We start from the raw sequence: 25192 nt of genomic DNA, 5'->3' as shown, positions 1-25192 counted from the left end.
TTTCTCAGTAGTATGATAATGTTCCACCCTAGACCTACTGTTGCTCTGTTCCTTTCTTCCAGTTTGTTTTTTCAACTATTGTACTAGGTAACACAGGGCCCTATGCTTAGCTTAATAGCAGTATAATCTTTCCTTTTAACTTTTTCCTTTGTTAAAAATGTCTTTTTACACTAGAAAACCACACTGATCCAGGCTTTAGTGTTTGCCTCATGAAGTTTCTTGTCTTCTCATTCACTCTTTTATTGAGGGATATAAAGTTACCTTTCCTAGATTATTTGTCTTCAGTTCTGTTAAAGATTTGCTTAATTTCCTGGCACAATATATGATGTAAGCTCTGAACTGAGCTGTTGGTTGACTCATAGGCAGTCTTCTATTCCCTCTTTCACAAAGTATGTTCAAACTGGAGTTCCTATTGCTATTGCCTTGACCTCAGAGCAACTGGCAAATACTTAAGTCCTGATGCTGGATAGTTAGATATTTTATTTTTGAAATGTTAACTGCTTTCAGGTTACTGTGCTGAAAGCTGGCTTTCTGACTAAACTGGATTTGAGCACTACCTTGATTCCAGAAGATCTTTCAGAAACAGAAGTCTCACATTGCTATTTTTCTGTAGGTCTGTGTACACGTTTAGAATGTGGGCTGCATTCTGCCCAGCATCAGAGTGATGCAAAAATCACACAAATCGGCAGGAAGTTCTAGAGGAACAGAGTTTCCTGGCACACAAGGGAACATGTCCACTGTTTCCTGCTTAAAAGGGTGTAGTGTATGCTCACCCACTTTGTGACAAGTTGGCTCTGCTGCTCCTTCTTCTCAAGCCTTCCCTTCCCACTTTGAGGTGGCTTGCAATTCCAGACTCACATGATCCCTACACTCATGAGTGCAAGAACCATGATTACGCTCAACTTCCATGAGGGGGCATAAGCTCTTTTCACCTACCCATCCATTTTTGTCAATCCATTCACGGTTAGGAATCTCAGGATACCATCTAGTCCTACATTTTTCAGATATCTATTTAGACGATAATCTAACAAAGTAATCCTACAGACTTTTTAGAATTCAATCCGACTTTATGTACTGCAGATGCATAATGTTGCAATTTGAGCATAGCCTGGGGAACCACAGTAGAATACTATCAGGGTGCTCTAACTTGCACTGGAGACTGGTCTGGCACCAGGACAGGGCCAGACAATAGGATTCAGCCCTAGAGACTTTTATTATAGGACTCTGGCAACACCTGTTTTAGTTTGGAACATCATGACATAGTTAAATATACTGGACTGAACACTAGTCTTCTGCCCCCTAAATTTCCAACTGAAAGACTAAATCTCATCAATTTCCAAGCAGTTAAGGGTTATTGTCACTAGTGTCAGTGCTGTAATACAGAACTGATTTAATATAATTTTATTATATGGTAATTACCACTTCTACTATTTATTTATTGTTAACTATCAACAATATGCTCTGTGTCTACATAATACCTGTGTATAGAATAAGCCACTCATCAGTATTCAGAAAACCTAGAATACCTAGCCACATCTTCTAATTTTTCTGGTATTATATGCTAAAAATTGTTAATTTAGTAAACACTTCTTCTTTTGTATGGCTGGTGTAGAGCACCAACTACAATTTCACCTGAAGCTGATTGAGCCAAAAGGCTACATCAGGAGTAGCAGAATTTATTGCAGCAATGCCTCCTTCATATTTATAAATTGGGCAGTAGGTGGTGATATGTTCGATGGTCTGTCGTGGGGAATCACACTTGCACACCAGGGAGTCCTTGATTTTCCATTTGTGCATTAGATATCCGTATCTACCATGGTTGGTTAGAATTCGGTTCAGTGTTGACCAAGATGACCGTGGAAGGGATCTGGCACAAAGTGCTTATTTTTTAAGTCTTGTGTAGCCCAATTTGCTTTCCAAGCCTCCTTCTGATCATAGCCTGATTGCATGAGACTTAATGAATGTTCCCAGAAAGGCTTGCAGGACCCAAGATGTTGTTGGGGGGGGGGGTGTTGTCAAGGTCTTGGTGAATAGGAAGACATCTGTTTTCCTGGATTCACTGAGCTTTGTGGAATGTTGCAGCAGTTCGTGATATTGGCGGGGGGAGCGATGTTAGACAGGACAGGTAGCCATGGTGTTGGAGTCGACTTAAGGGTTCCCATGATGCACCACATCACTGTATTTAGCTGGGTAGCCACGAGACGTGTGTAGCTGCATCTGCTCCATACCAGTGCACAATATTCAGCTACTGAACATACAAGTGTTATTGCAGATGTTGGCAACACTGATGCAACCCAGGTTATACATGCTAGTTTCTGGATTATGTTGGCTCTCGTTTTTATCTTTGCAGCTATCTTCTCAAGATGACTACGGAAGGAGAGGGTGCGGTCAAGCTTCATTCCGAGATATGTTAGAGTGTAATCGTGTAGAGTGGAAGATGGCAGCCTTCACGGAGCCCACTCTGTTAAGTGAGAATTCACAATGAATGCCATCAACTTGGCGACCGAACATCGCTCAGTGATCTCCCAGTTATCAGAGCAGCAAGTAAACACTAAAATGATTTATTTGTTTCTCCTCAGTGAGGACTGGTCAAGTGCATGGGGTGTATTTTTTGGAAATACTTGCTATGAATACCTGAGCCATTGAAAACGCTGTCAGCATTCTAGAAGAATTTATAAAACTTCACAGGCTTCCCAACAAAGATGCTGTACTCCACCAGGAGTAGAATGACCGTCCAGGAATAGGATTCCTGCAGAGTTTATAAGTTCTTCAGACACAAGAGATATAAAAATAAAGAAGATAAACAAGAAAACAGGTGAAACAAGAAAAATCAGATTAAAAGAAGAGAAGCCACAGGAGCTAATGAGGGACTGAGGCTGGTGAGTCCAATGAAGCAACAACAACAACAAAAATTATAGTTAGTTCAAGTCAAAAATAAAAGGAAATTTTCAGGTGAAAAATCAGGGGATTGTTGAGTTTGTACTGTGGTACAGCTGAATCAGATGACTGAAGGCACTATGATTTATCAGTGTTTCAAGGAGAGCCAGGCACATGCCCACCCTGCTATCGGCTGATAATCAGGCTTTAACTATGAGTTTCCTGGCAGCCACACACAGGAAGCAGAGATCCAAGAGTGCTAATCTGTCATAATACTTACTCTAATTATTAAGAAATGGAAGTCAACAACAGTACCCTCTATCCCAGAGCATTTATGATGTGCCATTGATGGAGATGCTTAGTGATGGTCATCACTGATAAAATCACATGGAAAATGGGAACAATTTGTTGATTATTATTAGCAGTACAAGGCAATTAATATCAGAAGTTCAGAGTACAAGCAAGGGGGAAAAGACAATGTGGTTAAGTAGAACCTGCATAACTAGCAGCTGACTAATAATTTTGTTCACAAAAAGTACCCAAAAGTCTGAGTTGGCTGTCTTTTCTAGTTGCTATTTGACTTACTTAGATTATATGTATTTATATATTACTTACCATAGCAAACTAGGGAAATACAACCTAAATGGAGTTACTATAAGGTGAGTGCATAGCTGGTTGGAAAACCATTCCCAGAGAGTAGTTATCAGTGGTTCACAGCCAAACTGGAAGGGCATATCAAGTAGGGTCCTGCTCTGTTCAGTATCTTCATCAGTGATTTAGATAATGGCAGAGAGTACACTTATAAAGCTTGCAGATGATACCAAGCTGGGAGGGGCTGTCTTGGAGGATAGGTTTAAAATGATCTGGACAAATTGGAGAAATGGTCTGAAGTAAATAGGATGAAATTCAATCAGGACAAATGCAAAGTACTCCAGATTTGAGGGCTGGAACACACCCTAATTTCGTGTGTCACTTTTTATACCACCTCTGAAAAGTTCTCCAGGCCCTAATGTACATTTGAGATCGACGGTTTATATGGAAGGCCTCAATCTGGGCAAACCAGGCTTCTCTAGAAGTTGGTTGAAGGAGCAACTACCAGGGCTACTACTGGGCAAACTAGTGATTTCATCAACAAACTACTGCAACTACTGGGCAAACCTGGCCCAGCAGAGCAGGAACATTCTCTTTCCCCTCCTTATTCTTAGAGGGGTCTGCAATGATGCTCAGATAGCAAAGAAGAGATCTACAACAGGAATGGAGATATGAGATGCAGGTTGCCAGAATCATCTTCTCTATCTGTGTGAGCAGCCATCCTGATTCTTGGCTGGGGGAGCCTTAAACAGAAATTCCGGTGGACAGAGTAGATTATGGAAGGGACTGCAAAATTAAGCTTCAGTAGTGGTACAAACAATTTCATTTCTAAATTGTTTTCTATACTTACCTCTTCCACATTACAATCCTATTTTGAGTGCATGTTTGCACAATCATTCTTCCAGCTGGTGGTCTCCAAAACATTTCTGACTCCTTAACTCGTGTTAATTCATTGAGCTTGCATATCATTTTTAACTTCATTGCAACAAATTTCCTGGTCCCCAGCTTCCTAGATTTGCCTATCAATGGGTTAATAATATATATGTCTACAGAGACAAGTGGCCAGATCACCACTCAGCTGGCGTACACTGGTGAAGCATCATTGAAGCCAATGAATATCTGGCCCAAGATACGCTGCCAATGGCAAAATTCCTTGTGAAATAAATGAAAACCCCTGAAAAAACTCTTTTCTCTCTTATGGACATTATATTGTACTGTAGCCTGATTTGGGTCACTGGAACCTAAAATGTTGGCCCCCTGCTAACCTCTTTGCCTATTGTGTGGAGATGCATATTTTGCATCTTATCACTGAAGTGGTTATAGCGCTGACTTTCTGTGTTAGGAACTGATCTGCAGTTCAAGAGGACAGTATACCAAGTATTGAATGGAAAGCTTACCACATCGACCCCTACGGAAAAGTTGCAGATGCACGTCTACAAAAAACACAAACAACAAAGTATACAGTTAAATACTTACTTTGCTTTGTATGGTGATTCAGAGGTGGCATTTTTTGCTTCCATTAAACTTTCATATTCTTTAGCCCTGAGGGAAAAATATTAATCAACATTGATTTTTCTTTAATTATTCAATGTTTGAAAACCAATTAGACAATTCTACTATGTGATTTATTCAGCTTCATGACACTGTACAAGTCACTGGGCATTTCTGAAAATCAATTTTATTGTAAGCCATTTTTGTCTTTTCATCAGCCATATTTGTTCCTAAAGAACAGCCAGTGACTTCGTATGATTATTGTTACTATAACTTCACCTGTTGTGTATTTAAGATATTTTAAGCTGATTTTCAAAATCATAACAAATGGAATACAAAACAATGGTTAGAGAAATATTATTTTTATCCTGAAAATATCATTGCAGATGAAAACATTACTAATTTTGACATGTCTAATGAATCAAAAGACAAATTTATCACAAGTGTTATAATTTACATTCAAATTGTCCATTACATTTGAGGGTCCAATTAAATCTTCTATGAAACACTAATGACAGTACTATAACAATGTATTTCATGAGACATACAACTCTAAAATAAATCTCTCTATGAATATCTGCTTTACTTTGGGAAATGTAAGCAGGATCAACAGCGTAAACCTGTTTAGACACTTAAAAGTATTCTTGTTTACATTGGCCACATGCCAAAGTAAAAGAAAATTTGAGACAATACTTCTTTACCACTGCTTAGTGTGGCTCCAGCTGGACTGGGCCAACAGGTGATAAACATCATCAGTTCATCAACCTAAGTCAGGATTCATTGCAGTGATTCATTAACATTTAATATATTTGGTAAAACAAATTTAGACACTATGGTGATGCAGAAAATTTAAATTCTCACTTCTTACAGACAGAGCCCTATTGTAAAAGAAATATCCAACAGAGCAGCCAGAAAATTCAGCTTTGGACCAATTAGGAAAACTCTACATTGACTTCATATTCAGAAAGAAAATGATGGCATATGCAGAAACTAAGTGGAGAGATAGTGACGTTTGGGTTAGGTAAGGCTGCTGCTCAGGACTGTTGAGTTCTATTCCTAGCTCTGCAGCTGACTCAATCTCTGACGTAGGGCAAGTCATTCAGATTTTCAGAAAGGAAAATCCAGCCACTTTTTTAGGTGTCCAAATGGGAAATGAGTTATTTTGAACATAAGAATTGCATACTGGATCAGACCAGTGATCAGATCTGTAATCCTTCTCTGACAGTGATCATCATAAATTGCTTTAGAGGAAGGAGCTGAAACCCCACAGTAGGCAAATATAGGATAATCGGCTCCTCAATAAGATGTCATCCTAATTGTTAATAGTCATTCTTTGCTTTAAGCCTGAAGAATGAGGTTTTATCTTCCTTCCAAAACTATTTTAGGATAAACTATTATAACTCTGGATAACCCTATGAATGTCCAACTCTCCCTTGAATCATGCTAAAATACTGGCTTCAATGACAGCCAGTAGCAATGAGTTTCACAATCTAATTCCATATTGAGTGAAAAGTATTTCCTTTTGATCAGTTACAAATTGTTATCTTTCGATTTTATTGAATGTCCCCTTGTTCTTGTGTTATGAGACAGGGAGAACAGACATTCACAATCTACCTTCTCCATATTATTCAGCATTTTATATACTTTTATCATGTCCCCTTCTTTGTAAAGCAAATAATCCTAATCTTTTCCATCTCTCTTCATATGACATCTTTTTCATGCCCCAATCATTCTCATCACCTTCTCTGAACTGCCCCCCTTCACCCACCAATTATGTAATATCCTTTTTGCAATGTGGCCACCAGTGCAGCACACAGGGTACCAGATGAGGGCATATCTTTGATATGATTGTAATATTTTTCATATTATTCTCCATTCCAATCCGTTCGGATCTTAACATTTTCTTTGCTTTTTTGACTGTATCTGCACAATGAGCAGAGGTCTTCATTGAACTGTCAGTAATGCCCATGTCTCTTTCTTGAGTAGACCTAGCTAATTTAGAACTCTGTAAGGTATATGAATAGTTCATTTTTCCCCTCCAGTGAGCACTACTTTGCATTTATCTACTGTGAACTGCATTTGTCCATTCACCTTGCTTAGTTAAGTTCCTCTGAAGTTCTTCACAGTCTTCCCTGGATTTGACTAACCTAAACCACTTTGGGCAGTGGTTCTCAAACTAGGGCCGCCGCTTGTTCAGGGAAAGCCCCTGGCGGGTCGGGCCGGTTTTGTTTACCTGCCGCGTCCGCAGGTTCGGCTGATCGCAGCTCCCACTGGCCGTGGTTTGCTGCTCCAGGCCAATGGGGGCTGCAGGAAGGGCGGCCAGCATGTCCCTCAGCCTGCACTACTTCCTGCAGCCCCTACTGGCCTGGAGCGGTGAACCACAGCCAGTGGGAGCTGCGATCGGCCGAACCTGCGGACGCGGCAGGTAAACAAATTGGCTCGGCCCCCCAGGGGCTTTCCCTGAACAAGCAGCAACCCAAGTTTGAGAACCACTGACTTAGGGTACGTCTACACAACAAAAAAAGACCTGCGGCAGTGAGTCTCAGTGCTCGGGTCAACTAACTTGGGCTCACGGGGCAAAAAATAGTAGTGTAGATGTTCGGGCTCGGACTCTGAAACCCAGTGAAGGGGAGGGTCTCAGAGCCTGGGCTCCAGCGCAAGCATCTACATTACAATTTTTAGCCTCGCAAACTTGAGTCAATTGACATGGGCTCTGAGACTCAGTGCCATGGTTTTTTTATTGTAGTGTAGATGTATCATTTGCATTACCTAAAAGTTTTTCTACCTCGTTATTTACCCCCCTTTTCCAGGTCATTAATAAATATATTAAACATGACTGGACTTAGTAAGAAACCTTGAGGCATCCCGCTATTAACCTTTTTCCATGATGAAAACTGACCATTTATTCTCACTTTCTGTTTCCTGTCTCTTATCCAGTACAAAGGCATTCTAACTTGGAGTATGGCCCAGAAAAGTAAACCAAAAATTATTCACCTAAAATACATCCCACAACAATTTTTTGTGAAAGGAAGGTTTTAAACAAATTGTAAATGAGAAATCACAAAACATATTCTTTTGTTAATTTCTTCAGGTGTATTATCAGAATTTACTATTTAGTTCTCACTGACAATCAATCTGACATGCAGACACTGAAGCATTCTTTTGATAGAATCACATACATATTAAACTGGGATAATTTACCTAGATATATATCAGCTGTTATTACAGCACCAGTTTAATGGCTTAGGGTTATAAATATTATTAATAGACCAACAAAACTTTTACACAGAACTAATAACCCATTGATCACAATTTGTCCTTTCATTCACCTTTGCTCTTAGTTGCTTTCATATTCTGATTTAAGATCTAGCATCTCATGAAAGCAACACAAACCTATTTTAGTGCAGTTACTAGCTTCAGCTCAAATTTAAAATCTTATAATTTTCTAACAACTGAAATATATTCATAATTGCCAAGTTTACAAACCTAGGGGGAGTTTCCCATGACCATTATGAAATAAGGTATATCGATGACTCAACTTAAGACTTCCTGGGAAATTCTAAATGAATTATTACTGTTCCATGCTCCTCACTTCCCACCCAGTCCCCCTTCCTTCCCAAATTAGTTAATAAGGCCTTTAAATCTACCGTCCAGATAAGTTCTGAGTTGGTTTTGAATAGTGACTCCCAACTGTTTGGTGGTCTTAGAATTGGATTGTTTCACAGAAATGTGGTAGACATCACATAACTCATTTCATAAAGTATTTCACAACACTGAGACTCCTGCTTCCTCCTGCTTTAATCATCTAGTCTAATAAAGCCCTCTTTTGTGTTCTGAATATGGGAAACCCTTCTCCCTCAGATCAACAATGAGATCTCATGAGAGTATCCAGGCAGTGTTTACCAATACTACAGTGACTTATTAAGGTGCCAACTGGTAAACCTAAAGGTAAAGCAATATCTGCACAGTTAAAATTAATTTGCCAAATGGAGTATATTCAAAGTATTTTACTAAGGCTTTGTTTTTGCTTTAAATTTTATGGGACAATCTTTGTTCTGTTATGCTACTGGACTGAACCACATATTATATTTTTGCTGAGCTTCTTATGGCTATATTTATGGTTAAATGTTCAATATTAACTCACAATTTTCTTTTCAGGGTTAATGACCTAAAATAACAGAAAATTATTTGGCTATTCCTTGAAACTAAAATATTAATTATCTTGCTTTTCATATTTTTCTAGATTTTGAAGCTTTCAGTGAACATTTCAATTAAATGAAATCTATAAAATAATACCACAATAATGTAATTATAAATAATATTTTTAAAATATGCTGACTCATGTGACACACTAGAATTCAAGATGTACTGACAGAATATTTCAGTTATTGATGCGAACAACAAACAATTGGCTTGATCCTGTTTTCCTTACTTCGGCAAATTTTTCAGTGAATTCACTGGAACTTTTACTTGAGTAAGGAATGTATGATTGGACTCAGTGAGTACAGTAAACCGGCAATATGAACAACTCCCTACCCCTAATAATCAGAAATTCTGAAGGAAAGTAGACACTGTACTTTCAATACATGCATCTTGTAAAACAGTAAACTCTAATTTGGTGATCATATGTAAGATGCCAATGACAAAAAATCTATCACATACAAGAGCAAAAGGGGAAAGAAAGAACTTGAGGCAACAAGATGATAAAAGACAGAATAAGTGCATCTGTGCAAGATTTAAGTTAGCATTATTGCATCGTAGCAATGTTAATGAACTATTATTTTATTTAAACTATTGTTTTAATAAATCTATTCAAATAACTCTTTCTTATCACAATTAAAAATAAGAAAAAATACGTTAATGAATGCTTAGACTTTTTTAAAGGTAAATGCAAAGACTGTTTTAAAAAGGAAATCCAGATTATGATATTCTATTGAAGTTATGCTAACCTCAGTTGGGGACATTTCAGCTATAAGACAGACACCACAGTTCATGATATAATGATGCCCTGCATATCATTCTGATCTGGAGATGTCACTTTTTAGGCTAATGACAAACTACAGGTCTGACAACTCACTTTCCATTTTAAGATATTTCTAACTTTTTCTTGTTGTGACAGGCAACAAAATTGATTAAATCCAGCCATGGGATTTGACACTACAGCAGGATGGCTTCTATTTGTTGATTACTATTGATTTTCTTTGATACTTCATTTAAAAATCAATAGCTAAGAAGAAAAATAGGCATGGTTTACACATACTTAAACATACTATTGTATTCTGGAAGAGGCTACAGTTTTGGCAGGGCACTGGCATCCAATTATGAGAAAAGCTCTTAACAGGTGAAAGCAAGGGCTCCAGATCGATATTCAGTTTTCTTTCTCAATCAGAGAAAGTGGCTATAAATTAGGCTCATCAGTGTTATTTTCAAGACATTTCTGAAGCAAATAACTTTACACTTTTTTTCAGTGTTCAATAGCATTCCTGTTAAAGGACAGAAGATTAAGTTTAGAGAAAAGCTAAAAGAATATTAGCATTACCTGGAGTTCATCCGTGCCTTTAGCTTCTTTGCCTTCTTTTTAGTTTTTTGCTTCTCCTCTCCATCTTTTAAAGGTTCTACTGGAACAGAGCTTTCAATCACAATATCAACAATGTACTTCTTCAGTGACAGGTGCTCCTGCAGAAGACATTGAAATAATATTTTAAAATAATGGTATTTCATTTTTATAGCATGTGAGGAAACTAAGATTCTGCATCAAAAGAACATCAATGATAAATATTTAACAAAAGGCTGAGAAAATGAAGAAACAAATGTTGATGTATAAACTTTTGTTTATATCTTTTCAATGTCACCTGTCCTTTTATAAACCAGTAATATGACAATATTTCTGGAAACACTTTCTGATAATTACAAACCGAAGACACACAGACACACCTTTTGGTCAGATCAAACTCAATGAACAAGTAAACATTAGCTCAAGAAAATAAGTTAAAAGCAATCAAAACACACAGTACTTAATTAAAATACAAAGCCATATATGATGTTGATGCTGCAAACACTTATAGCACTGACTTACCTGGTTGTAATTATTATATTATCTTCAACAGGACTCCTCACACACTTAAAATTAAGCACATGCTTCAGTGTTTACAGGATCAGGGCCTATATTCAGCAAAACCAGAATTTCTTTCTTTCTTTCTAGCTAACTAATAATGGTAATGGGACATTTCATGCATGAATGTTTCTATGAACCACTAAAAGAGAAGTTTGTTTTAAATTTCTTATAGCAACTAGTGATGTCTGGTTATACCAGTGTTTCCCAAACTTGGGACGCCGCTTGTGTAGAGAAAGCCCCTGGCGGGCCTGGCCGGTTTGTTTACCTGCCGCGTCCGCAGGTTTGGCCGATCGTAGCTCCCACTGGCCGCGGTTCGCCGCTCCAGGCCAATGGGAGCTGCTGGAAGCGGCGTGGGCTGAGGGACATGCTGGCCGCCCTCCCTGCAGCCCCCATTAGCCTGGAACGCCGCTCCAGGCCAATGGGAGCTGCTGGAAGCGGCGTGGGATGAGGGACATGCTGGCCGCCCTCCCTGCAGCCCCCATTAGCTTGGAACGGCAAACCGCGGCCAGAGGGAGCTGCGATTGGCCGAACCTGCGGACGCGGCAGGTAAACAAACCAGCCTGGTCCGCCAGGGGCTTTCCCTACACAAGCGGCATCCCAAGTTTGGGAAACACTGGGTTATACCATTCTCAATTAACCCAAAATGTTATATAATTAATTGTAATATGTAATTGGAAAGCCAATAATGACACAACAAAAAACAAAATAAAGCAATAAAATATGTTGGTCGTAGCAAAATATTAGCCACTAAGAAAACACCCATAATGCATCTGTTATCGATATATATCACTAAAATAAACAATGGGTAATTTTGTAACCAATAAAAGATATTAACATTTCCACATACCTAAGGTGCATTTTGAGGGTAAGACAGAAGATTTAGGAACAGATTCAGCCATGGGATAATCACTGGGGTTCCCTGCATATCTTGTGGTGGCAGGGCCTGTAGTATTGGAAAATCTGCTTAGAATGGGGCAGCAATGGCACAGAAGTGCCCTACTCTGCCTATGATCCTAGCCAGTGTAGGTCCAAAACTTATCAGGATTGACCAGGATGGGGAATGTCCGGGCCAATCAGAGAATGTGCTGAATGCCTTTTGCAGTTTCTGTAAGTGGGATTGTTCACAGATAGTTAAGTCTGCCCAGGGATCGCAGAGGTGCAAGCACTGCTAACCGTCTTCCACAGGTCACTGCCAGTGGGGTACAGCTGTCTCTTCTCCAGCAGGAATGAATGGTCTCTTAGGCCTTGGCTACACTGGCAATTCACAGTGCTACACTTGCTGTGCTCAGGGGTGTGAAAAAACACCCCCCCTGAGTGCAGTGAGTGCAGCGCTGTAAAGCGCCAGTGTAATCAACGCCTGCAGCACTGCACGCTTGCTCGCAGCGCTGCAAGCTATTCCCCTCGGAGAGGTGGAGTACTTGCAGCGCTGCAAGAGAACTCTCGCAGCGCTGGCGGCGCGACTACACTCGCGCTTCATAGCGCTGCCAAGGCAGTGCTGTGAATCCGCGAATGTAGCCAAGGCCTTAGTGTATTTAATCACTCAAAACATGAGTCATTCAGCCTAGGGCTTTCCTCTCTTCTCAATGTCACCTTTCCTTGGTCGTCTTCTTTCTGAATTTGATATGTCAAAAATTGGGTTTCTTCTCACCTCATCCCTTCCCAGAAATGTTAACCCATCAGCAAATTTTCCCAAGCCTTCTGTCCATTTTGAAGTACACTAGAAAATCTCTTTTTGTTGTTTTCCATGGAAGATTTTCTTTTTGATCTCTCTTCTTTCTCTCCAACCTCATCTCTTTCTATTCTCCAATTTTTTCCCTTCATTTGCCTGATACTTGATTTCTTTTTGTCCCAACTTGTGTGTTCACAGTCAGTAGTAGATCCTTCTCCCATGCTGTTCCCCTCTTGCTTAATTGACTCTCTTCATAGCCCATCTCAATATGCATCTTTTCTCCCAGCCAACTACTCCTAACTCTTTCTCTAACAAAACAAATAAATCCTATTCCCTGGATTTCTAAGTTTTCCCAATGCTCAATCATGCACTCTGAAACTTAACCATTGAACCCCAGACCATTCTTGCTCTATCATGTGTACATATCCTTCCTGTATAATTCTAAGATAACCTAAAGACTTATTTGTATTTTTATGTCTAAACTATTACTGGCTGGGAAACATCTTATCATATTTGAGTATAAACATCAAATATTCAGGAAAAAAGTTTGGAAGGGATATAAACACTTCAGGACATAAGCCAATCACTAACTGATGGGGATTACAGAGAAATTTTCCTTAGGAGCAAGTTATTCCATTAGGCTCTGATCCAGTGAAGTAAATGGGAGTTCTTCCTTTGCCTTCAATGGGCTTTGGATTGGGCTCTGTCTATTTGCAGGGTTTTCTTGCACTTTCTTTGCAAGTATCTTGCATTGGCCACTGTCAGAGAGAATACTGAGTCAGATGGACCAGTGGTGTGATCTGATATTTCAATTCTTATGGTCCCACATTAAAATAATTCATGATTGCATATTCAATGGAGTTAGTATTTTCAATTAAATGTGTGGCATTTTTTTTTACTGAAAGCCTTTTAAAACTTTTTATAAATGTACATACTTAAAACGTTTGTTTGAAAATAAAATTGCAAATATAGAAAGTGAACTACATATCAGAACAAGTCCAGTGAGAAAAACTAAAAACAAAACAAAAAAACAGTTTTCTACACACCATTTAATAAAATTAATCCCAACTCCAACATTTTTGGTGGAGGGAGAGCAAAATTATTCCAAAAAGGTTAACTTATAATAAAAAAACAAACCAGCCTTTAAAGTCCCTCAAAAACATACCCTATAAATATAAAGGGGCCAATTATGGCTTTGCCACAAACTCCAATTATGGGTGCTGTGTAGTTACACTGCTCCAGGAGCAGACCTGAAGCAGATTCTGAGTCACCATCTGCCTCACGGTTCTCCCTGCTTCAGAAGAGACATATGCTGTGCCAGCCCTAGAGCTGGTACAGTAAATGTCCTCAGTGCACTGACTGGCATGTTGAAAGGTGAAGCCAAGGTATGGGTGGAGGGGAGTAACGCTGTACCTTATGCTCATTTACTACCATTTGCATGTGCACAGGACAGATCTCAATCTGAAAAATAATTCATAACATTTCTACAGTTCCTGTTAAGCCCACATTTAATTCAGCACTTCACAACATCATTGGTGGCTATGGATAAAAGATGTACAGTATTTCCTTCTTTCCCCCAACTCTGTCATTTTTTATGTTCATAAAATCTAGTTTAGTTCATTTTAGAGTTTTTGTGGCTCCATCTGAGTCCAGTTGCATTTAAGGGGCTCAAATCTTTGTTGTGTTCTAACCTATGTACTTTCCTCCAGCAGCAAAAAGGATCCAGAAATGAAACTGAACCAACCACTGGAGAATTAATAGTTCTGGCATGGAGGGAACATAAGGGTATGTGTGTCCAGGAAAAAGGGGATGGGTAATTATTTTGTCCAACAATTTAAAGAAACTGATACCAATGCAGATATGATCTCATCAAAGCTGATATCTTTCTTCTTCTCTGAATTAACTTTTCTGGCCACATAAGATCAAAGCTCTGGCCTACCAACATAATTCACTGTATTAAATGAAATAATTCATGCTAAGGTTTAAGATTTCAACACTTTATCAAATTATTCTGAACTTTGTTACTTTTGTTTAAATATGTGTGAGAAAATATTCACCATTTACAGTGTTACAATTTATTGAAAGGAATGTAATTTGTCTTTCATACTCAAATTTGCATTTCAGTGAAATAACATCAGTCACCCTGTAAGCTACAGTTTTCCTCCTAAGAGCAGCCTCATTGTGAGATAGCTCAGTTTTTATCAAATGTCATGCATGAAAAGTAAATATCATTATAACACATATTTTACTTAAAATAAACATTTTGCTTTTTTTGTTATTAAAGAAATCCACACAATCCAGAAGGTTCTTTTAATTGCTGTACAGAACATCTCATGAATAGTGTGGTCCAGGGCATGGGAATAATAGGCTGAGCATAGCAGTTCTGTTGCAGGTGTTCTCAGTTTTGTAAGAATTGCCCATTGAGCACCGAAAGCTTTCTTTGAAAACCATAGTGTGTGCACATACACATGATTTGCCACTTTCAAAAGGACATGTGGAAATCAATAAAAATTCAAACTGGATTTTCATGCATTAAGAAGGAAACCCCATCACACAGACACTTTGTCATTTATAAATACAACCTTTAATTTAAATGTCCATTGCTGAATAACACCATCTGAGATGATATCTTCTTTTGATTCTAACACAATGTCTTTGGGCTCGTCTACATGAGAAAATTGTACTGATTTAACCAAACTGGTTTAAAAACTGATTTAGTTAAATCAATACAATGCCCTTGACTGGTCACACTTATTTCAGTTGACGAGTGCCTTAAACTGGTTTAGCTTAAATTATAAGGAATTCTGCATTTATCTTGCATATATAATAAGGTCTTGTAGAAAAAAATAGTATTTGATCATGTAAATTAAAGCGTGCATCAAAATGCAGATGCACAAGGGGACCAAATTAAGGTTGTGCAGACAATCATAAACTATCATTTCCTAACTTTCAAAAATTTGGTTTTGCAACCAAAATGATCATTCTTTTAATGTAATTTTTTAATGTAATTTCCTAGGGTTTTTTTTTTTTAAAAGAAAAAGGTAAAAACATTCTATTATCAGCAACGTGACCCGATTATTTGCATAATTCTAGATCTACTTTTGCTTCCAAATGTGATTAAAATATATATTCATACACTCCAGAAGTCACTCAAAGGTATTTTTATTGCAATTTTATATTTATAGTAGAAATCACCAATTCCCATATTGCATCTTACCTGTCTGGGCTGATTAAAGCAAAATTTAATTTGAGCTAATCAGTCCAAGGCAAGGAGGAACATGAAATTAACTAGATGAATCAATTTCAGTTTCTATACTATTTGTATTACATTTATTAATATAGTAATGCTTCTCTATTTTTTGTTTCTTGTATAGTACTATATGCATTTTGAAGGATAAAATAAATGAGAAACTGCTTACTTATTATTAAACCTTGAAAATTATCAGGGTCATAATCAGAAGATGCCTTGTCATTAAAAACTGAAATAAAAATAAATAAAATTTTAACTAATAAAAATAAAAACAACTAGGGGAAAAACATTCTGTGACTAATTCTATAGCAATACAGATAGTATTTTCCAGAAAACAACTGATCATATTTTCTCTTACTCATTCAGGAAAAATGTATGCCTGTTAAAAACTAAATAAATCTTTGTGACATTTCCTGGAAAAAGGCTGTTTAATTTTTGTAAAACATTACAGTACAATCTAGCCTTGCAAAATCAAAATAAGGCTTGAAGTTTCTATCTTAAATCATATGTATGCAAAGTGAATGTTAAACCAATATCATGAGTAAGAAATCAAGCACACCAACCTCAGGAAATTCTAAAAGGTAAAGTAATGCAATGGTAAGTAATGCTCATCCTGTATATATTATGGTACATACATTTAACAAAAGAAAAATTAATATATTTAAGGTTATAAATATTTTTCAGTGCTTTGTCATTCTTGATTATACAAGCAATAAGATTTCTGCCACTTCCCTACAGTATACTATTCCACTGACTAACAGGTCTCATTATTTGGGTGTTTCACCTGATACTCAGCTTGAATATTTTTTTGCTAAATTTCACCCCATTAATTTTAGCTATACCCCTGTAAACATCCCTGAAAAGGGAAAAAACAGTGGCCTGCAACTCTGCTTCCCTGAGGATGTTCCGACAGGATTCTCCCTCTTGAGTCTCAGTTCCCTACCACAAGGGTGGCAAAACTCCTCAAACTCCTGATGACTCTTGGTCCTGAAGGGAAGCAGTAGAAGGGTGGAGCAGGAGTCAGTCCCCAGTGCTGTTTATCAATCTCTCACAACCACTGCCCTTCTAGTCAGTTCCTGACTGCTTGTGGTGAAAGGAAAGGTGACTTAAGATCCTTCAGCTTCTGCTAGAGCTCAGAAGGCGTAAGCATCATACACAGGGAGAAGCCAGCCATCAATGTTGAACCAACTCTGTGTGGCCCCAAGTCTCATCAATGCTTCTCTATGGCCCCCATGGCTTGATGGTGTCAATTTTTTTCATTTTAAGAAAATGAAGGACCTTACTTGGTATATTACTGTTTTGTCACATTAGACATGGAGACATCCAGTGCCTAGCACATTCTTGGGTGTCTGATTAATAAAATAACAGCAATGAGAATTATAACAATTTTAGTAGGATATCTCAACTTTTAAAACTGTTCATTAATATATTTTACTATCATAATTTTTTCTAATTACACCATCTCACACAAGTCACATAGTGGTAAGACAATTATATCTTCTGTAATTCAGGAGGTTTTAAAAAGTAATTGAAAGATTAAACTTTTCTAACCTATGACTCTACAGGTGTGGGACTGATTCGTGTGTTTATCAGATCTACAATCAATTTACTTGTACCAGTCAAAGTGACAGTAGGAGCAAAATGAAGCTAATTCTCTGCTTTGAAACAGACACCATATAAAATAAAAGAGCAGGCAATCTTCATTCAGATATAAAATGAGAGTAAACCAGCTATCCTCATGCCACTCAATGACAATTACAAACACTCCATCAGATTTCTGATAGGTGAGAATGATGAATGAGACAAAGCCTTGTATTGCCTTTGCAGGGTCTAATGTCTCTTTCCTGATCTAATCTATAGCTTAATAGATGACTCAAACAGAACTACAGAGTTCAACAAGCTTATTCATTTATCACCTTGTGAAGGCCAAAAAACGTCTTAGCTGTCAATAGCACAACATGGGATGGCTACAAAACATGTTGTACAAATAAACTCAAGCACCTTAGCAGAGTATGTTTCTCAGAGTTCTCAACTTTCAATTGTGGCAGTTTGAATTAATATCAAACTTCATCCTTACAGCTCATTAAAATAAGACTAGAGTAATAACACCTTGTGTCACAAATAACTGTCACTTCTTGAAGGTACAGATCAAAGTGTAGGATTATCACACTAGGCAGATTTAGCACCTTTCAGGTGAGAAACATGTACAACTAATAGCTCAGATAGTATTGAATGACAATACTCTGTGAACCCAACAGCAGTAATGTCAAGCTTCAGAACAGTACAAGTATATTTTCTCTAAGGTCCTGCTAAGCTTGTAATATTTGTATTAAATAATGTAATTTTTAAAGTCCACATAACCACACTAAATCATACTAAATCTGCAATCCTGAAAACAATTAGGCATGTAACTTTAGTTGTATGAGTTTTCCATTGAAGTCAATGGGATGATAGAGAGATATACACAAACACCCACACCCACAACCCCGCAATTTACTTGCTAAGTACTGCATAGGGCCCAATCTTATATATATACACACACATGCTGATAAGCATAGGTGTTTGAAAGATTGGGCTCTACACAGTACAGTACTTAACAAGTAAATTGGTCTCATCTTCTTAAAGATTTTACTTTAGCAATCGATATTTACATTATGGAGTCCCACAGTTTGATCTCTAATCAAGACAATACATTGTAATTGTTTGGCATTTTATTTACTTCTTGCCAAAAACACTTCTTTAAGTAAACGTTAGATGTAATCAGAGATACTACTTACTTACCTAGCTATCACACATGGCGTTGTGAGGATTAATATATGTTTTCTATAGCAATGCAAAGGTGTAAAGGACTACAGGGCTGATTCTGCAACTGAGAGATAATGAGTGCCCCAAGATCCTAGCGCATCAATAAATCTCCAGCCCTTTGTAGAATCAAGCCAGTATAAATTCTATGATTATGTTAAAAATATTTTCAAATGAAATCTTAAGCTATTAAGATTGGTGTTCACATCTACTAAACCTTTGATGTTACTACCTGTTTTATAATTTTAATGTGACTGATCTGAATTCTCTCTGCACACATTCTCAAATGTACCAATGCTATGTGGAAACAAGGGCTATAAATAAGTAAAAATAATTACCATTTCCCATCCCGAACAAAAGACTGAAACATACTACAAACATTATGGTCAGGTTCTGCCATCCTTAAACACACAGAGTAGTATCTTATTCTGCAAGTAATCCTATTGAAATCCATCAACTAACAGAGTAAAATACTATTCAATCTTTGCGCAGAATCTGGACCTCATGTAGCATCTGGTATGTACAATGCTATGATATCCAGCCATAAAATATGGAAAGAGAGGAGAAATTCTGTGTTAACATATTTAATGGTTTATCATGTTCTGTTTTACTTTAAATCTGGCCAATACATTTTTTTTGCTCTATATTCTTTTGTTAGTGTCTGTTCAACAACTCAATAGACTAGAAACACTCCTGTTTCTTTTATACAGTTTTACCAAAGTTGTGGTAGGAATACATGATTTTTAAAAATGTAAGGTATACTGCATCGCAAAGCATCTTCATTTGTAGGCCACTACTCTCAGTGCTCTTCAAGATCACATTACAAAATAGTTTTGATGTCTGTGCCCTGGGAATAAACAGAAAGGCTTCAGCATGCTTATTATAATCACTGAATTCTTCATAAGAAGGACAAGATGAAAGTTTCCCTCACTTTCAGTCCTCTGGCCATTTTGGAAATTAATCACTCACAAACAGATGACAAAAATCACAGATTTTCACAAGAAGAAAAATCAAGAGATTTTAATGAAATTAAACACCGTTTTTTAAAATTAATCTGTTTTAAAATCTCTGGGCTTGATCCTGACTTCCTTACTTTGGCAACACTCAGTAAAGTCGATGGGTTGCGCAAGTGGCATAACTTGAGTGAGAAGTTGAGGACTGGTCTTATTATGGGAGAGTAAGATTGTTTTAAAACGTTAGAACTGATTTTTGTTGAAACAAACAAACACACACCATTACCTTTTTCATTTAAACAAATTAAAGAAAATATTAGTAAGTTTGGTATTTTTCCTTTTTAGGTATGTACTTATATAATTTTGCAATTTACACATTTAGCAATTTTGTAATTGTATTTGAGGTATTGTATTTTCATGTTTTAATTATCTAGGTCTTAAATTGCAAGGTTTAGATTTATCTGTTCAATTTTGTTGTGGCATTCTTTTCAGTTAATTTTTTTTTTTTTTTTTTTTTTTTTTTAATATATATATAGCTGTGAGTACAAGTTATCTTCCCTCTTAGATTTTGAAGGTAACTAAAGAGGTGTCTACAAAAGGGATTTTTGCACAGAATTTTCCACTAATATCAACACTGATTCAGCAAAAGCTTTGGAAGCCACTGAACATTTGTCTACACTAGGGCTCCAATGGGAATTTGTTTTGCAAAATTCCCTATGGCAGACAATATCTACAAAGGTAGGCACTAACTTCACATAAGGATCCAAAACCCATCACCACCACTAACCCTTTTGTCCCACCCTTCCAAAGGAAGGAAGGAAACAAAAGCATAAGGGACCAGGGGATGATAAAGAAATCTATATAAATCTAAATGGAGACTAAATTGGTGTAACTTTTTTTTCAGCGCCCTCCAGGTGTACATTACAACAGCTTTGACTGTTAGATTGACAGCCACTTACCAATGTGTAATCTACCTCTGCATTTGACCCAGGGTTTCAGACTAAATTGACATAATTTACAAGCTGAAGGGATGACAGAGAGGAAAAGCAACCAATAACTACAACAAATACATAAATTATAAAACAAATATAAAATCAATGTAATGATGGATTGGGACCTTATATAATAAACATAATGATGTTTTAATGCCCACCGGATTAATAAATTATCAGGATGATCTGAGTCATGAACAGAAACCCACAACATGTTCTCTTTGTATATATTATAATGTGCAAAAATTTAAAAATAAATAAATAAATAATTTAAAAATTGCATCATCCTGCAGTGTAAACTTTAGAATGTTTTTAAATGCTGCAATTTCAGGGCCTGACACCTTAAACTGAAAGAATTCTGCTAGAACTGCAATTAAAAATCACAGACTAGAAGAATGAGACAAATAAGTAAGACAGACCAACTGATCTACAGAGAAATTCCCTCCCCACTGTTCAGACTTTCAGCATTCACAGTTTTGTAACTTTCCAAAATGCAGCAGATGTGCCTTGTCCACAAACTGCATGAGAAACTGAGTTGACAAAACCATTACTGCTAAAACCAGACGAGGTTAAGGTCACCCAAGAAATCATGTTCCTGCTGGATATCCCGTTCTCTGATGCAAATGTCCTGCATGAAACTGAACAACTATCCAGTGAATTTCAGATCTTAGTAACTATAAGGCTTTCAGCTGACCAGGCACTTCTCGTAAGCAGGTATTCTTCTCCACACAATCCCCCCACCCACATACACATACTTTTTCTTTCATATATTAAAAGTTATATTACAGTTATTACGGTATTACTAATATTATTTGACGAAATCACATGATTCTTTTAGAATCCAAATAATATACAATTACAAAACTTCTCCATAAAAAAATGAAGTAAGTACTACGAAATGCAGAGACATTATATATTCAAGTAGGATGCAGTTCAGATGAATTAAACCATATCATAATCCAGATTCTGACCCTTGTTTGTTCATGTGAAATACAGCAGCTGGAGAATAAACTTTCCAATTAACAGTCACTTCATACAATACATGATAGCAACCGAGGCATTTATTCACCACTGGCAATGGCCAGTATCTAGAAAAACTGCTGGTTAATACTGGGAGTTGACCTACAGTAGACTGTTAAATGTATTTTGTATCATAATGGAGTTCCGTTACTCCTGAGAGACTATTTGGTATAATAACCCCATCACCTCCAAACAAAAAAAATCTCCAAAATCAAAAAAATCCCATCAACATTAAAACTGAATAAAGACTGTCCACACACAATACACAGTAGATTCACCTTTGATATTCATTGATGTCTCCTATTGGTGTTGATGAGAATTATGTGTATGCATAGGAAGATTATTATATTCTTAAGTGTCGACCAAGTCAACTGAAGTGAAAGTTCAGTTATTATATTGATTATAAATAGAATTATTTCTAATACACAATCTAGCTTTTGAAAAAAACGTTAACGAGTAATATTGGTATTTAAAGCAACATCAGGAAAGCAAAGTGTCAAAGTTGAACTGATATGGTAAAGCAAGGTCAGGATTAATACAAATATAATATTTTCACATGCATTTGAACAACTGGATCTGCTCTGAGCTGTGGCAGTCCCAAGAGGAGTAAGAGATGATAAAATGTTATCTCCTGATAGCTGAGTCTAAGGCTTCCAATAATAACTTGGTGTTGTTGAATAGCCCATGAAATAAATTGCACCTGGAGTTGACCTTCCGGCCTGATAGGCATTACAGGATTAATACTTGAGGCTCCTCAAAGGAATCTATTGGTATGCCAAGGAAGTAAATAGAGGGGACTGAAGACTTCACAGAGGAAACAGCCCAAAGGATGCATCTTCTATCTGTTCTTCCACTAGCTGGAGAAGACTCCTTTACCTCCATGAGGTACATGGTCCTAACATAACTACAGCTGACCAGGAAAGGGATCCTGCAAAAGCTGCCAAAGTAGGGACTACTGGTAAAGAAAGAGCATCTGGAACAGGCAAAGTAGCAAATGACAGACGTACACAACACTGAAAAGCCACATTAGTTGTGATTTGTATGTCCAATTTTGCTGATCTAAATGCACCCTATATGAACTAGAATTTGAATATGTAAGTAGTGCTGGGCCTTTAACAAGCAGACAATTCTTTCTCCTCTCCCCAATATTAATAAATAAAATCTTTAAATGTTATTTAAAAATCTCACTGTGAAAGTCAGTGTTTTAAAGATATTTTAAGTATTTAAATAAATTGAAAAAAATATATCCAACTACAGCACATATAGTATTTATCTTCTGAATTAGAAAAGTGTCAGGAAATGAACAAAAATAGTAAAGGTTTCAGAGTAAATGCACTTAAAATTATTAGAAAAAGTAGTAGAGGAAATAGGAGTAATTTACATAACTAGCACTTCATCTTATTTCTATCCCGAAGAATCAAGACATCCCAACACCCTCACCATATATTTTATTAATATTTTACTTAGGATGCATGTCTGTCTTTTTCATTAATATGTACCCTTTCAGTGTTGCATTACTGAGGACAAAAGTCTGATATTCTCATCTTCAGCTTTTCTAATAGATGACTGCCAAACACGAACAAAGAGATGGTGAGAATTAGCATGCAGATCTAAAAAAAGAAGTGATGGGCACAATAACAAATTATAGATACCCTTACTACAGGTATGTTTAGGGACAAATTCAGTACAACTAGGCACTGGGAGGTGTAACACAAGCTAAGCTGACTATATTTAAGAAGAAATTAATCCTCTAAGAGGCAGAGGTTTCCCACTTCTGTTGAGGTTTCTATGGACAAGGATGGCAGAAAAATTAAAGCTGTAGTTTGCACCAGAACCCTAAAGGAATTCCATTGATATGAGTTTCTCCACAGAGTCACTGTATGAAAAAAACAACTTTTGACTGTCCAGTCTACACCTCTTGTTCAGCTAGCACTGCAGTACTTCCTAGGTCTTGAAGTGTGCATTTGGGCATGTGCACCCACACGAACAGCAGCCACACATTTCTGCAATGGTTTATGCCACCGTATGCCACTCCTAAATTTGGCTTATGGTGTGTAAACTCCATTTAAACAGCCGTGTGACAAATTCTGAAGAACTGCAATTTAAAATTATATTGCAACAAAAATATATAAAATTATTCATGTATTGTTGATACAGAAGGATAAAAATAAATATAGAAACATGTATAAAGTGTTCTAAAACACAGGATACCACATTTCATTAAAGTTGGGATATGTTTAGTATAACCTTATGGAAAAGGACAAAGTGACACATTAATGCATGTATTTTTAAACAAAGATATTTTAAAATCAAGTGGTAAAGTCACAATGATCTAGAGGATCGAGCCAGCAAAAAACTAACTTGAAAAATATTTATGGTCAGACTATTACTTATATAGCAAAGTATATTCAAACAGAACTGTCAGTAAGTAAAATGTACTAACAAATAGGAGAGTTTCTGGCCCAAAGGCCTTTTACTCTAAAAGCATGGGTGGGTATAATATGGAAGAATTAAAACAAAAATTAGAAGAGCGTTATTCTTTTATGGAATGTTTCATGGGACAAGACTTATTTATGGATTTATCCTTAGGGTCATATTGCATCTAGAGATTATCAAGGTGAGCAAGGCAAAAGGGAGAAGTGCTAAGTATCTTGCATCTGCTGCAGAGAGGCAGCAACAATTGAATTTCTTATACTCCTAAACACAGAGACTGCTCCTTAGTACTCTTGGTGCACAAACTACCTCCTAAAAATGGCAGGAAAAGCCAGGGAAGGAGGGGGCTCTGGGGCTCCCCCAGCCACAAAAATTGGCCAGTCCTGGAGGGTGGGCGGTGCCTGCAGAGCACTCTCCTAATGTATGGCACAGAGGGCATATTTCTCCTGTGCACCAGGATCTCTGCAGGACTATGCACTAGCACCAAAGAGGGCTGTCAAATGCCACAATCTGGTGCTGAATATATATGTTTGACCTTTCTGACATATTGTACATTTTCTATCTAATGTAATATACTGCATAGTTAGCTATATTTCCCTTATGCATGAGTTAACCAGTTCAGATAAATTGACATTGCTTCCACTCTAGGATCTCCACCCAAAACCAAACTGCCAAACCAAACTGCCAAACTGACCCTTTTTGGAAATTGAAAAAGTTTAATTTTTTTTCTCCCATTATTTTTCATTTTCATTCCCCTCCGTATGCCGGGATTCAGGCTACTACCAGAAGCTGAAGTGCCAGTGTGTTACTTCCAGCCTGACTTGAACCAGAAAGTTTGGAAAGAAAAAGGCATTCTTACAAGATTTCTACTCCAATTCTGCAGATACAGGAGATTTGGTGAAGTATCTGTCTTTGGATGCTCATCTGAACCCTATGTCTAAAGCTTTCAAATTCTAGTTTTTATACTATGTCTTGGATCAATGTTATAGGTAACCAAAC

General features: G+C 37.2%; 1 protein-coding gene across 1 annotated transcript in view; it reads right to left on the bottom strand.

The window, feature by feature from the left end:
* Nucleotides 1-25192, bottom strand: part of SCAPER (S-phase cyclin A associated protein in the ER) — a gene marked incomplete in the record, with an annotated part of 368987 nt that overhangs the window by 160369 nt on the left and 183426 nt on the right. Inside the window, 2 exon segments of the mRNA XM_034784768.1 lie at nt 4945-5010; nt 10499-10635. Coding sequence (XP_034640659.1) covers nt 4945-5010; nt 10499-10635 — 203 coding nt within the window.

Source organism: Trachemys scripta, chromosome 10, assembly GCF_013100865.1.
Source record: "Trachemys scripta elegans isolate TJP31775 chromosome 10, CAS_Tse_1.0, whole genome shotgun sequence".
Taxonomy (NCBI): Eukaryota; Metazoa; Chordata; order Testudines; family Emydidae; genus Trachemys; species Trachemys scripta.
Note: the sequence above shows the minus strand (reverse complement) of the source record. Positions and strands in the feature narration are given on the sequence as shown.